The sequence below is a fragment of the Hyla sarda genome, chromosome 2 (genome assembly GCF_029499605.1).
Source record: "Hyla sarda isolate aHylSar1 chromosome 2, aHylSar1.hap1, whole genome shotgun sequence".
Classification (NCBI taxonomy): Eukaryota; Metazoa; Chordata; class Amphibia; order Anura; family Hylidae; genus Hyla; species Hyla sarda.
This window is the reverse complement of record NC_079190.1, coordinates 229,722,296-229,737,976: the sequence shown is the minus strand read 5'-3', so window position 1 is coordinate 229,737,976 and position 15,681 is coordinate 229,722,296. Positions and strand designations below refer to the sequence as shown.

The window sequence follows — 15,681 nt, the reverse complement described above, 5'->3', positions numbered from 1 at the left end:
TCATATCTCAACCTCACATCCTGTCCTCATATTCCGTCCTCAAATTCTGACCTCATATCTTGACCTCCTATCCTGTCCTCATATCCCGTCCTCATATCTCGACCTCCTATTCCGTCCTCATATCTTGACTTCATATCTTGACCTCATATCTCATTCTCATATCCCGACCTCATATCCCGACCTCATATCTCGACCTCATATCCCAACCTCCTATGCCGTCCTCATATCTCGACCTCATATCCCATCCTCATATGCTGTCCTCATATCTCAACCTCATATCCCGAACTCCTATCCCGTCCTCCTATCCCATCCTCCTATCCTGCCCTCAAATTCCGTCCTCATATCTCAACCTCATATCACATACTTATAGCTCAACCTCCTATCCCGTCCTCCTATCTCGACCTCATATCCTGTCCTCATATTCTGATCTCATATCCCGTCCTCATATCCTGACCTCCTATCCCGTCCTCCTATCTTGACCTCATATCCCATCCTCATATCCCGAACTCATATCCCATCTTCATATCTTGACCTAGTATCCCGACCACCTCTCTTTGTGAGATGGGGTGTGGCTTGCAAGCTGGATTGACACATTCACCAGGAGATGCGCTCTGCATCTCTTGGTGAATGTGTCAATCTGGCTTGCAAGCCACACCCCATCTCACAAAGAGAGGAGCTTGTGGAGTAAGGTACTGGAGTAAGGTACTAGAAATCCCACATACACGCATGGGACTTGAAACAAAAACCCATCTTTCATGTAAGGGTGTAGGTAAGGGTTAATTTAACTATCATATGTTTTTATTTGACATATAAGTAATATGTGTACCAGGTATTATTGAAATCTCTCCAGCCGTACGGAAGTTATGTAGGAACATACATTTCCTCATTGATTTGCATGGGACTTTAAACAAAAACCCCGACCCTCACAAATGGGAGTAGTTAAGTGTTAAATTAACTATCCTATATTTTAAGTGGACATATAAGTAACATGTGACCAAGTATTATCGAAATATCTCCCTGGTTGGACTTGATGGACGTATGTCTTTTTTCAACCATACTAACTATGTAACTATCTCCAGCCGTTTGGAAGTTATGCAGTAACATATTTTCCATAGACTTGTATGGGGCTTTAAATAAAAACCCCGACCCTGGCAAATGGGGGTGAGTAAGGGTTAAATCACCTATCCTATGTTTGTTGTTGACATATAAGTAACATGTGTGCCAAGTTTCATGTTAATATCTTTAGCCGTTTGGACGTGATGCTGGAACATACACACACAACACATAGAAGAGTTAAGGCACTAACAGTATCATGGACCATAGGCCAATATTACATATACACCGAAAGATAGAGGCCAAAGTAATGGTCATTAAAATATGAATCTTTATTACAAAAATGATTAAAACAGTCAAACAGATTAAAATAACAATATCAAGTTAGAAGACGGTTACACACACAGAAAAAAAGAGGTGAGAATATCACATAAGGTGCCTAATACAGGTAGTCAACCTACATAATAGGTAGAACAATAGAGCAGGATCACAGATAAATGCTGTATCTAAAACAGTGAAAATGGCGCAAGAGAAACTGACACAGTAATAGTTATGGAATGCAGGAGTGAAGGCTGGAAAAAGAGAAGGTCAGAGATAGCATTGTGCAGACCGGCCCAACCATATACCCCCATACAATACCTCACCTCACCCCGAATGCGTTTTCGCTAAGGCTTTATCAAGGGGCGAAAACGTGTTTGAGGTGAGGTATTGTATGGGGTTATATGGTTAAGCTGGTCTGCATAATGTTATCTGTGACCTTCTCTTTTTCCAGCCTTCACTCCTGCATTCCATAACTATTACTGTGTCAGTTTCTCTTGCACCATTTTCACTGTTTTAGATACAGCATTTATCTGTGATCCTGCTCTATTGTTCTACCTATTATGTAGGTTGACTACCTGTATTAGGCACCTTATGTGATATTCTCACCTCTTTTTTTCTGTGTGTGTAACCGTCCTCTAACTTGATATCGTTATTTTAATCTGTTTGACTGTTTTAATCATTTTTGTAATAAAGATTAATATTTTTATGACCATTACTTTGGTCTCTATTTTTCGGTGTATGTAAACACACACACACACACACACACACATACACACACACACGCATTGAGCTTTATATATATATATATATATATATATATATATATATGTAGATAGATAGGTGTTTCGCTAAGCATGTACCAGGTTATATCACTGTAGAATTACATTATTTGTTTGACATACCAGAACACTGCATTAGAGGAACTCAGAAGATAGTTTCTCGCGTACAACCATGTGAATTAACAAAATATGGTGTGTCATTTGAAGCCATTGAGAAACAAACTCTTATGATACTTTTTCTACTTTCAAAAGTGTCCAAATGCAACAGCAGGTCTGGCACAATTTACAATACGCCAAATGTATTAAACTGTCACAACCCTAGTTGGGGGATAGGAAGCAATACCAATACTGATAAAACTCTACTACAGTGATCCCTCAACATACGATGGTAATTCATTCCAAATGAACCATCGTTACATGAATCCATCGTATGTTGAGGGATCCGTGCAATAGTAATATAGATGGTTATACTCACGTGTCCCCACCGCTCCGGACCTTCACCGCTGCCCTGGATTGTCACTCTCCATCACCGTCATCATGTCGCTGCGACATGATAACGACGAAGGAGAGCGTCAGCTATGCAGCGGAGCCTGAAGAGGACGGTCCGGAGCTGCGGGGACGGGTGAGTGACACTCATCTGAGTACACGGGGCACAGTAAACGGCTATCCGGCAGCAGCTGAAGCAGTCGGATAGCCATTTATGCGATGGCCCCGACATACAAAAGAATCGTATGTTGATGCTGCTTTCAACATGCGATGGCCTCTGAGAGGCCATCAAATTTTGAAATTATCGTATGTCGGGGCCATCGTAGGTCGGCGATCACTTTATAGTGCTTTTACAATATCCCACACTTCAGACTTACATGCTTAATAAAATATTAATGAAAACCATACTTGAATACATCTTCAATATATAAAGAATGCAACAAAAACACACATGTAACTTTGGTGCACTGCCAAACTTTATTTTCCCGTATATTCATTGAGGGAAACAGTTGACATAAATGGTGGTTAAATTCAAGACATACTGTACATGTCTTATATAAGGAAAACTTTCTATGCACCCATTCATCCTGCTTGGGAACAGTATACCCCAATAAATGTGTCCCCTGATTTTAGCAGATGTGCACAGTCCTTCGTACTTGGTGGCATCTGTAGCATCCATTAACACAGGTGAGTGGTCTTCTGCCATTACACTCAATGACTTTGTCCGAAAAAAAGCAAAAATAAAAGAAATTAAAAAGGCAGTAGTCCTAAAGTGTTAAGGATTCATCAGAGTATTAATGTCTTATTACTTTGAAAATATATAAATCACATCCTGGTAAACTCAAATTCAGAAATAAATGCATGTTTGCATATAATAAAATAAAGTATACATATACAAGGTTTAGGTGTTTGTTTGAAGAAATCTTACTACAAGAACTCTTCAGACTGAACTCACGCAAGTGAAACACTGACTCATAGAATCAAGGATTCATTTTTGAATGGACAAGCTGACTCCAAATATCCGTAAGAAAAAAAGTTACCTTTTGCAACAATTAAATATAGTCGGTTTGTATGGTGACATGGCAAACAAAATACTGCGTCTCAAAATGACCAAATGAACCCTAAACACTCCATGTTAGCAAGTATTAGCTGCACTCTTAACCTCTTGTATAGCCAGACTGTTGGTGATTTTGGGTATATGTTTATCCATTACTTTAGAGCTATACCTCTTAGTACCAACATATTTGTAGATGGCTACTCTCCCACAATATGTTTTGGCATAGCTTCACCCATATTAGCAATTTATGAACCATATTAACTGCTTAGATCCCCTGAGTAAAATCTTGTCACATTTGAGGTGCTTTTTGAATCTGTTGTTGTTTGTTGAACACATTCATGTACTTTATACATTTATAATACTGTATAGTACTGTCGAGTTGTTAAGAATATAATCATGTCAACACAATTCAAGGTTATGTTCTTTCCTATTTCGATGTTGTTATATGAATTGTATTTGGACTAGCAAAATTAATTGTGCCCAATGTCTCTTAAATCTTCGGCTGCATTCATTCTCATCAGTTTGATGATCATCTAAAATTTGTATTCATTTTCAACATGTTTTTGTTTAACAAAAACATTACAGTTTTTTCATTCTCACGAGCAAAAGAACCAGCTCTGTTTTGTGGTTCTTCATCATTTTGTCTTGAACTTAAGAATGGTAAATATCTGACTTATGCAATATATAAAGCAGTTTGGTAACCAGGAGGCCACAACTTACATCTCCATCTTAAAGAATAAAGAGACATAGATAGACAACATGCTCCCTTCTCTTGGCTAGATGTGCATGTGTTTTGAATAAGAGCGAAGAAGAGAAAGACAGACAAGTCAATGTCTCAAGTGACTATTGGTATGAAGGAAGGAAAAGAGGTGAGTGGCAGTGTGTGGGGTTTGAATACATTAATATAGAGACAGAAGAGGTAACATTATCCCATTCCTGTGTTTAGCAGAAAACAGCAGACCTAATGGGTGCATGTTAGCCCATATTGTCCATTACAATAGGCTCCCAAAATCCTAAGGCTATGCCATATCTCTGACCCTCCTGATATAGTCTCTGAGTTCATGTTGGTCTCTTAGTCCCATATCTCGGCAAACCCACTCAAGATCACATTCTTCTGTTCCTGGTACTGCATCATAAACACTACCTTCACTAGGCAAACTAGTAAAGGTAGTAAACTTCACCCGCTTGCGTTTGGATGTTGGAGAAGAACTTAATGGGTCCTCGCTTGCTTCTCTGCTGGAGCCACCACCACCAGAGGAGCCATCTCCACGTCCATGAGATTGGCTTTGCACACTAGCCTGAGAACTGCTGTTACTGCTACTTCCTCTTGCTTCCCCTCTACAGCAAGAAGAATGATGCGGTGGCAGAGTTCCTGCTTCTAAGGGATTTCCAGGGCTTTCAGATTGTGGGGATAACTCTCCTCGTGACCTAAGAGGCTGTCCATTACCAAGAAAAACCCAATGATGAGAATGATCAGGATTAGCCTGGCCCTCTGGTGGAACCCTTTTGTGTCTGTATTTTAGTACAAACACAATACAGTTTATAAGGAAGACCAGTATGGCAAGGCAGAAAACTCCAAGGAGAGCATACATTCCAATCTCCAAGTCTGTTAATCCTCGAGGTAACTGAGGATACACTGTTGGAATAGGTAAAGAATAATCCCCAGAAACGTGTGAACTGTGCTCTTCAACTGGTGTAGACAAGGTTATCATTGATGTTGTTCTTGATGCTTCTTTGTTTTCTTGCACAGGTGAGTGTGGGGGAACCTCAGTTAGAACTTTTCCAGGTTCCCCTTCTCCTCCTGGTTCAAGTGAGCCAAAAACAACATGGACAAGAGCTGTTGCCGTAAAAAGTACACTTTTTCGTTTAGTTTTTTGGCAGCTTTCATTAATAATCATTTCTGCTTTAAGCAAAGGCCCTGTCCCTTGCTCTTCTCCAGTGACAACAAGAGGAAAAGAACGTTCTGGGCTTACAGAGACCACCTTTTCATCCAAGCTAGTGAGAGCCAATGTGTAATCCTTGGGATCATAGAGTGACAATGGCGCGGAGGTTCCATCACTGAATGTGAGCCAGAGGTTGAGTAAAGCTTCCTAAAAACAAAGAGAACACCACATATTGGTCCTGAATACTATAGAATTTACCACAGTAATAAAGTCACAATTCATTGTATCAATTTTGCCTAGAGTGCTAGGCTTGATGGGGGGTGTGGGTGGCGGTTTAATTAAAGGAAACATTATGCACAGTAAATACGGTTTAACCTGCCAGCAGTATGTTAAGAAGCAAGAAGAGCTGAGCATATCAATATAGGTTTGTGGTTTGCGTTTCAGCAGAAACGTGTGATTAATTGATCTACACATCTGATTTTCAGCTTAGGAGTCCTCTGGGTAGTCCCAATCAGTGATTGACAGCTGTCACTGTATGAGTTTACATACAAACATAGCTGTCAGTCACTGATTAGGACCACTAACTGGACTCCTAAACACATAATAAGCAGGGATTTAGATCAATAAATGACATACTGAATATTTTTTATACAAACTATATATCAGTCTGTTCAGCTCTTCTTGCTTCATAATATGCTGTTGGTAGATTGAACTGTATTTTTAGTGTGACAGGTTCCTTTTAAAGGGGTACTCCATCCGTGGACATCTTATCCCCAATCTAAGGAATAGAGGATGAGATGTCTGATTACGTGGGGTCACGCTGCTGGGACGATCTCCTGATGGCAAACCGGTGTTCTGAACATTTTTGTTCACAACGCTGGGTTCGGGCGGCCATGGTCATGACATCACGTCACGCCTCCTCCATTCTGTCTATTAAAGGCGCATGACATCATGACCATGGCTGACCGAACCCAGCGTTCTAAACAAAATGTTCAGAACGTCGGGGTGCCACCCGGAGATTGAGGGGGGTCCAGCCGCTGGGGCAGACATCAAGAGTACCCCTTTAAATAAAGGAATATCTACATGCACATGCTACATAAAAAGCTGAACAGGGAGAGGGTGGGTGTATAAATTCTGAAAACGCTGCCCATGCATCTTCTAGTTTTCTTTCATGCTCCAAAGACACAAGAAGGTTTACAGGCTTCCTATGAAATTTGTCTTTACGTGATGGAGATAAGAATTAGATTGAGAGTGTTAAAAATAAAAATATATACACAGAAGTGTCCAATGTGCTGTCATTTCTATAACTTTTTTTCAATAGGCAAATAAATGCACAAAAAGTAGACCCTAGGAATATACAAAACTTAAATCTACATAACATTGGTGCAGAATTTAATTCAGTACTGAGCAGACTAGATGCATAGCCAATGCTATCACAGCTAAACAAATCTGTGAAGAGCATTGTATAAAAAATGCATACATAAAAGCATTATATAACAGCAGGGAAAGGAAATTTCTCTATAAATGCCATAAAAGTTTACAATGATTGAACATTTTTGCGAATTATATTTATGCCAGACATATATATATATATATATATATATATATATATATATATATATATCACATCATATGAGCATTGCAGATGAAATAGACATTGGGAATGTTCTCCCTTTTTTATACAGTTATGCTACACTTCCGAGAGTTAAGACCAAAATTGGGTACACAAATACTTTAATGTTGATATATTTCTTTCAGGATTATATTTATCTGCTTAAAACACATTGTAACATTTGTAATTGTATTGAGTGATAGTGTTTTGACAAAAACACATTAATACAACGCTCCTGTATCTAAATAATATATAATTTTTACACTGTTTGCAGAAAGTATTATATTGTTGATTATACTGTAGACATACTTAACCTACTTCTCGAATGGGGTCACTTACTTGTTTTGGATACTTCAACAGATGCTGGGCTGTTGTCTTTGCAATGATAGTGTGGCTGTTTCCTGGGCTGGCATGTAGGGAAAGGGTAAGTCCTGATATCACCTGGGCCTGGAGCTCCACAATGCTGACCTTCTCTTCAGTCACTGTAATGGTAGTTTCACCTAGAACTGCTTCCATAAGAGGAGACACCACCTGTCCAAATTGGAAAAAGAATAAGACACAAAAGAGTCAAATACATTTGTATGATATCTTAATATTCCATAAAAAATGTAAATATTCTCATATCCCATTCTTATATCCTGATCACATATCCCGACCTCATATCCTGTTCCCCATACTATTTTCTGCTGCTATGCAAAAACTCAGATCCAAATGTATATAAGATCAGATAATTCAGACGCGTTTCGAGACATACGTCTCTTTTTCAATTAACAAAGGCATACCCATCTTTGTATGCCTTTGTTTATGGAAGAATAGACATATGTTTCGAAATGCGTCTGAATAGGCTAATAAATTATCGGATCTTATATATATTTATCTGAGGTTTTGCATTGGATACAGTAGTGCTGACAGAACCCAGATTTTCTCCTGCAAGCCCTGTGAGTACTACAGACCGACCTGGAGGGATACCAGTCCGGTGACCGGGAGGCTGCGCCACTTTCTAAATACCATATGCAATGAAAGGTGAGCACACTTTGATCTACTGTCCCCTGAGGAGCTCTGCCCTTTTTAAATCCTAGATAACAAATGGGGGTGGGTTAGAGCTGATTTAACTTTACTATATTACTACAGCAGGATTTAGTAGGATGCCTGGAGGAAGCTGGAGCCGGTGATCTAGCATATGTAGACTATTTCTGTCTAATGATATTTTGTATTTATTTATATTTATTATGTTGGAAAACTATGTAGGAAATGTGGAAAAATTTACAGTTTTTGTAGCAATTCAGAACATGTCGGATGGGCATGAACTTAACTTTATTAATAGGTGTGATACAGTCAGGGGGGGGTGTATTAGGCATAAATGCCCCTCAACATAAAACAATCACACCCCCTGACTGTACAACCTCACCCATCACCTGATCACTCCTATTATTAAAATATAGTTCACACCCCTCTAACGATTTCCTGAATTGTCAAACTATAAACCGACATACCACATACTGGTCACTTAGTTAGGTACACCTGTGCAATTGCTCGTTAACACAAATAGCTAATCAGCCAATCACATGGCAGCCATTTAATGCCTTTAAGCATATAAATGTGGTCAAGACAACTTGCTTAATTTAAAACCTTTTTAATGGATTTATCATTTCCTAGTATGTTGTATTGCCCACTGTTTACAATAACATCGATAAAAGCTTCATGGGGCTGAAATATTGCGGAAAAGTTGTATAAAGATCCATTTGTCTATTGGATTGAAGCCATTCTGCTGTTGTTTGATGTGTACAAAATGCTTTTGCATTCCGTGCTTTGAGGCTAGCCCCCTTCTGCTGTTTAATTCATTGTGCTGTTTCCCTTTTATTCTTAGGTTTGTACCTGGCATTGTTCACTAACACTTTTCTGTTCAGGTGGAAATCTCTGATAAAGTAGCGGCACGTGAAGACATATATTATAAGGTTAAAAGCTGTCATTACCAAGAAAATTGAAAACAGGTCAAATTTATGACTTTGATACAAAAGTAAATAGATATTTTGGGAATTATGCAGAAATACCCACAGCTTGTAAATCAAAGAAATACATAGATCAAGTAATAAAATTATATCTAAAAAAATAAATAAATAAATGATTATTTGTCTGTAGCCTTGTTATCTAGATTCAGAAAAAAAGGTTGTTAGACTGCAGTGGCATATACATGTCATATGACAATACACATTATTTCTAGTATTGAGTGAAGGGAGATGATAAAAATATATTCTATTATTTAACTGTTCTTACAAGCTGCAGCATAACAATAGCAGAATATGAAACTCATATATATGTATATATATATATATATATATATATATATATATATATTAAATGTAGCTAATTCCTATTAAATATAACATTGCAGGGCAAACTTCATTTAAAACACTCACTTTAAAAACTGTTGTACCAGGCTCCCTTCCAGCCAATGTATTACTGTCAACCATCTCTGCTATTTTGGGGTCTTCCACCTGCATGAAGTCATTTACCAGATCAGTGACCTCCACAAGCCAATTTGGGCCCAGCATTGTAATAACCTGGTCAGTGCCTTCAGAAGAAGTGGTATGAAATTGGGTAAAAACTTGAAGAGTGGCATGCTGATACTGAAGAGTGCAACCTCGGTTTAACTTTCTATCTTCTTCATCATCATCATCGTCACTGTCACGTACTGACCTATCGACAAAAAACAATAAAAAGAGCATAAAGCCAAGTACTTTGAAAAACATTATAGACGTTTCAGACCAAAACATTTAAAACTTGACTTTGTGTTGAATTGTAATAGAAGAAATACTGAAATACTGAAATTGTTAGATTATCCAGCACAATTAGCATGACGATAGTTCATCATCTCACAATTTTATTTTCAATTGCACTTTTTAGTGGAACAAAATGTTTTCCAAAGAATTGTGAGAGCTGTACACTTTGGGATAAATTAAACAGTGAATCAATATTAAATTTTGCATTGTATATAATTAAAGGATGGGGCAGTTGCTGGAGAGAGCTAAAGGCAGACAGAGAGACTGAGAGTCTACAAGAGCTTATAGTACTAGATCCACCCCAGTGCTTTATTCATGGCTTACACTTCTCAGTACTACCATATAATGTCCTCCATGCTGCTGCTTCTGAGTGTAAGCTACATAAATACAGGGAAGCAAGTCATGTTTATGCAAGGTTAATTAGATACTACATGAAGCCCACATTGTCCCTGGTGCTTTAATAATAAGAAAGGGTCAGTGTGTCATTGTTACGCCGAGCGCTCCGGGTCCCCGCTCCTCCCCGGAGCGCTCGCTACACTCTCGCTACTGCAGCGCTCCGGTCAGATCCACTGACCCGGTGCGCTGCGATTCCGCCTCCAGCCGGGATGCGATTCGCGATGCGGGTGGCGCCCGCTCGCGATGCGCACCCCGGCTCCCGTACCTGACTCGCTCTCCGTCGGTCCTGTCCCGGCGTGCGCGGCCACGCTCCCTAGGGCGCGCGCGCGCCGGGTCTCTGCGATTTAAAGGGCCACTGCGCCGCTGATTGGCGCAAGTGGTTCTAATTAGTGTGTTCACCTGTGCACTCCCTATGTATACCTCACTTCCCCTGCACTCCCTCGCCGGATCTTGTTGCCATTGTGCCAGTGAAAGCGTTTCCTTGTGTGTTCCTAGCCTGTGTTCCAGACCTCCTGCCGTTGCCCCTGACTACGATCCTTGCTGCCTGCCCCGACCTTCTGCTACGTCCGACCTTGCTTCTGTCTACTCCCTTGTACCGCGCCTATCTTCAGCAGTCAGAGAGGTTGAGCTGTTGCTAGTGGATACAACCTGGTCACTACCGCCGCAGCAAGACCATCCCGCTTTGCGGCGGGCTCTGGTGAATACCAGTAGTGACTTAGAACCGGTCCACTAGCACGGTCCACGTCAATCCCTCTCTGGCACAGAGGATCCACCTCCTGCCAGCCGGCATCGTGACAGTAGATCCGGCCATGGATCCCGCTGAAGTTCCTCTGCCAGTTGTCGCCGACCTCACCACGGTGGTCGCCCAGCAGTCACAACAGATAGCGCAACAAGGCCACCAGCTGTCTCAACTGACCGTGATGCTACAGCAGCTACTACCACAGCTTCAGCAATCATCTCCTCCGCCAGCTCCTGCACCTCCTCCGCAGCGAGTGGCCGCTTCAGGCCTACGACTATCCTTGCCGGATAAATTTGATGGGGACTCTAAATTTTGCCGTGGCTTTCTTTCTCAATGCTCCCTGGACTTGGAGATGATGTCGGACCAGTTTCCTACTGAAAGGTCTAAGGTGGCTTTCGTAGTCAGCCTTCTGTCTGGAAAAGCTCTGTCATGGGCCACACCGCTCTGGGACCGCAATGACCCCGTCACTGCCTCTGTACACTCCTTCTTCTCGGAAATTCGAAGTGTCTTTGAGGAACCTGCCCGAGCCTCTTCTGCTGAGACTGCCCTGTTGAACCTGGTCCAGGGTAATTCTTCCGTTGGCGAGTACGCCGTACAATTCCGTACTCTTGCTTCAGAACTATCCTGGAATAATGAGGCCCTCTGCGCGACCTTTAAAAAAGGCCTATCCAGCAACATTAAAGATGTTCTGGCCGCACGAGAAATCCCTGCTAACCTACATGAACTCATTCATCTAGCCACTCGCATTGACATGCGTTTTTCCGAAAGGCGTCAGGAGCTCCGCCAGGATATGGACTTTGTTCGCATGAGGCGTTTTTTCTCCCCGGCTCCTCTCTCCTCTGGTCCCCTGCAATCCGTTCCTGTGCCTTCCGCCGTGGAGGCTATGCAGGTCGACCGGTCTCGCCTGACACCTCAAGAGAGGACACGACGCCGCATGGAGAATCTCTGCCTGTACTGTGCCGGTACCGAACACTTCCTGAAGGATTGTCCTATCCGTCCTCCCCGCCTGGAAAGACGTACGCTGACTCCGCACAAAGGTGAGACAGTCCTTGATGTCAACTCTGCTTCTCCACGTCTTACTGTGCCTGTGCGGATATCTGCCTCTACCTTCTCCTTCTCTACTATGGCCTTCTTGGATTCCGGATCTGCAGGAAATTTTATTTTGGCCTCTCTCATCAACAGGTTCAACATCCCGGTGACCAGTCTCGCCAGACCCCTCTACATCAATTGTGTTAACAATGAAAGATTGGACTGTACCATACGTTTCCGCACGGAGCCTCTCCTAATGTGCATCGGACCTCATCACGAAAAAATTGAGTTTTTGGTCCTCCCCAATTGTACTTCCGAAATTCTCCTTGGACTACCCTGGCTTCAACACCATTCCCCAACCCTGGATTGGTCCACTGGGGAGATCAAGAGTTGGGGTACCTCTTGTTTCAAGGACTGCCTTAAACCGGTTCCCAGTACTCCTTGCCGTGACCCTGTGGTTTCCCCTGTAACCGGTCTCCCTAAGGCCTATATGGACTTTGCGGATGTATTTTGCAAAAAACAAGCTGAGACTCTACCTCCTCACAGGCCTTATGACTGTCCTATTGACCTCCTCCCGGGCACTACTCCACCCCGGGGCAGAATTTATCCTCTCTCCGCCCCAGAGACTCTTGCTATGTCTGAGTACATCCAGGAAAATTTAAAAAAGGGCTTTATCCGCAAATCCTCCTCTCCTGCCGGAGCCGGATTTTTCTTTGTGTCCAAAAAAGATGGCTCCCTACATCCTTGCATTGACTACCGCGGTCTTAATAAAATCACGGTAAAGAACCGCTACCCTCTACCTCTTATCTCTGAACTCTTTGATCGCCTCCAAGGTGCCCACATCTTTACCAAACTGGACTTAAGAGGTGCTTATAATCTCATCCGCATCAGAGAGGGGGATGAATGGAAAACGGCATTTAACACTAGAGATGGACACTTTGAGTATCTGGTCATGCCCTTTGGCCTGTGCAACGCCCCTGCCGTCTTCCAAGACTTTGTTAATGAAATTTTTCGTGATCTCTTATATTCCTGTGTTGTTGTGTATCTGGACGATATCCTGATTTTTTCTGCCAACCTAGAAGAACACCGCCAGCATGTCCGCATGGTTCTTCAGAGACTTCGTGACAATCAACTTTATGCCAAGATGGAGAAATGTCTATTTGAATGTCAATCTCTTCCTTTCCTAGGATACTTGGTCTCTGGCCAGGGACTACAAATGGATCCAGACAAACTCTCTGCCGTCTTAGATTGGCCACGCCCCTCCGGACTCCGTGCTATCCAACGTTTTTTGGGGTTCGCCAATTATTACAGACAATTTATTCCACATTTTTCCTCCATTGTGGCTCCTATCGTGGCTTTAACCAAAAAGAATGCCAATCCTAAGTCATGGCCTCCTCAAGCGGAAGACGCCTTTAAACAGCTCAAGTCTGCCTTTTCTTCTGCTCCCGTGCTCTCCAGACCTGACCCATCTAAACCCTTCCTATTGGAGGTAGATGCCTCCTCAGTAGGAGCAGGAGCGGTCCTTCTACAAAAAAATTCTTCCGGGCATGCTGTTACTTGTGGTTTTTTTTCTAGGACCTTCTCTCCGGCGGAGAGGAACTACTCCATCGGGGATCGAGAGCTACTAGCCATTAAATTAGCACTTGAGGAATGGAGGCATCTGCTGGAGGGATCAAGATTTCCAGTTATTATTTACACCGATCACAAGAATCTCTCCTATCTCCAGTCTGCCCAATGGCTGAATCCTCGCCAGGCCAGGTGGTCTCTGTTCTTTGCCCGATTTAATTTTGAAATTCACTTTCGGCCTGCCGATAAGAACATTAGGGCCGATGCTCTCTCTCGTTCCTCGGATGCCTCGGAAGTAGAGCTCTCTCCGCAACACATCATTCCTCCTGACTGCCTGATCTCCACTTCTCCAGCCTCCATCAGGCAAACTCCTCCAGGGAAGACCTTCGTCACTCCACGCCAACGCCTCGGAATCCTCAAATGGGGTCACTCCTCCCATCTCGCAGGCCATGCGGGCATCAAGAAATCCGTGCAACTCATCTCTCGTTTCTATTGGTGGCCGACTCTGGAGACGGATGTTGTTGATTTTGTGCGGGCCTGCACTGTCTGTGCCCGGGATAAGACTCCTCGCCAGAAGCCCGCTGGTCTTCTTCATCCTCTGCCTGTCCCCGAACAGCCTTGGTCTCTGATTGGTATGGACTTTATTACAGACTTACCCCCATCCCGTGGCAACACTGTTGTTTGGGTGGTCGTTGATCGATTCTCCAAGATGGCACATTTCATCCCTCTTCCTGGTCTTCCTTCTGCGCCTCAGTTGGCAAAACAATTTTTTGTACACATTTTTCGTCTTCACGGGTTGCCCACGCAGATCGTCTCGGATAGAGGCGTCCAATTCGTGTCAAAATTCTGGAGGGCTCTCTGTAAACAACTCAAGATTAAATTAAACTTTTCTTCTGCTTATCATCCTCAATCCAATGGGCAAGTAGAAAGAATTAACCAGGTCCTGGGTGATTATTTACGGCATTTTGTTTCCTCCCGCCAGGATGACTGGGCAGATCTTCTACCATGGGCCGAATTCTCGTATAACTTCAGAGTTTTTGAATCTTCTTCCAAATCCCCATTTTTCGTGGTGTACGGCCGTCACCCTCTTCCCCCCCTCCCTACTCCCTTGCCCTCTGGTTTGCCCGCTGTGGATGAAATAACTCGTGATCTTTCCACCATATGGAAAGACACCCAAAATTCTCTCTTACAGGCTTCATCACGCATGAAGAAGTTTGCTGATAAGAAAAGAAGAGCTCCCCCCATTTTTTCTCCAGGAGACAAGGTATGGCTCTCCGCTAAATATGTCCGCTTCCGTGTTCCTAGCTACAAATTGGGACCACGCTATCTTGGTCCTTTCAAAATTTTGTGCCAGATTAATCCTGTCTCTTACAAACTTCTTCTTCCTCCTTCTCTTCGTATTCCTAATGCCTTTCACGTTTCTCTTCTTAAACCACTCATCATCAACCGTTTCTCTCCCAAACTTGTTTCTCCCACTCCTGTTTCCGGCTCCTCGGACATCTTCTCAGTAAAGGAGATACTGGCCTCCAAGAAGGTCAGAGGGAAAACCTTTTTTTTGGTCGATTGGGAGGGCTGTGGTCCTGAAGAGAGATCCTGGGAACCTGAGGACAATATCCTAGACAAAAGTCTGCTCCTCAGGTTCTCAGGCTCTAAGAAGAGGGGGAGACCCAAGGGGTGGGTACTGTTACGCCGAGCGCTCCGGGTCCCCGCTCCTCCCCGGAGCGCTCGCTACACTCTCGCTACTGCAGCGCTCCGGTCAGATCCACTGACCCGGTGCGCTGCGATTCCGCCTCCAGCCGGGATGCGATTCGCGATGCGGGTGGCGCCCGCTCGCGATGCGCACCCCGGCTCCCGTACCTGACTCTGTCCCGGCGCGCGCGGCCCCGCTCCCTAGGGCGCGCGCGCGCCGGGTCTCTGCGATTTAAAGGGCCACTGCGCCGCTGATTGGCGCAAGTGGTTCTAATTAGTGTGTTCACCTGT

General features: G+C 43.1%; 1 protein-coding gene across 2 annotated transcripts in view; it reads right to left on the bottom strand.

The window, feature by feature from the left end:
* Window positions 1-3,102: 3,102 nt before the first annotated feature.
* Window positions 3,103-15,681, bottom strand: part of TMEM132E (transmembrane protein 132E) — a 466,206-nt gene continuing 453,627 nt past the window's right edge. For both annotated transcript variants that reach the window (XM_056556520.1, XM_056556521.1), the window contains 3 exons: window positions 9,609-9,888; window positions 7,531-7,722; window positions 3,103-5,786 (listed from right to left, as the gene is read on the bottom strand). In XM_056556520.1, the coding sequence (XP_056412495.1) occupies window positions 4,716-5,786; window positions 7,531-7,722; window positions 9,609-9,888 (1,543 nt within the window). In that variant the 3' untranslated portion in view covers window positions 3,103-4,715. The remainder of the gene's footprint in view (window positions 5,787-7,530; window positions 7,723-9,608; window positions 9,889-15,681) is intronic.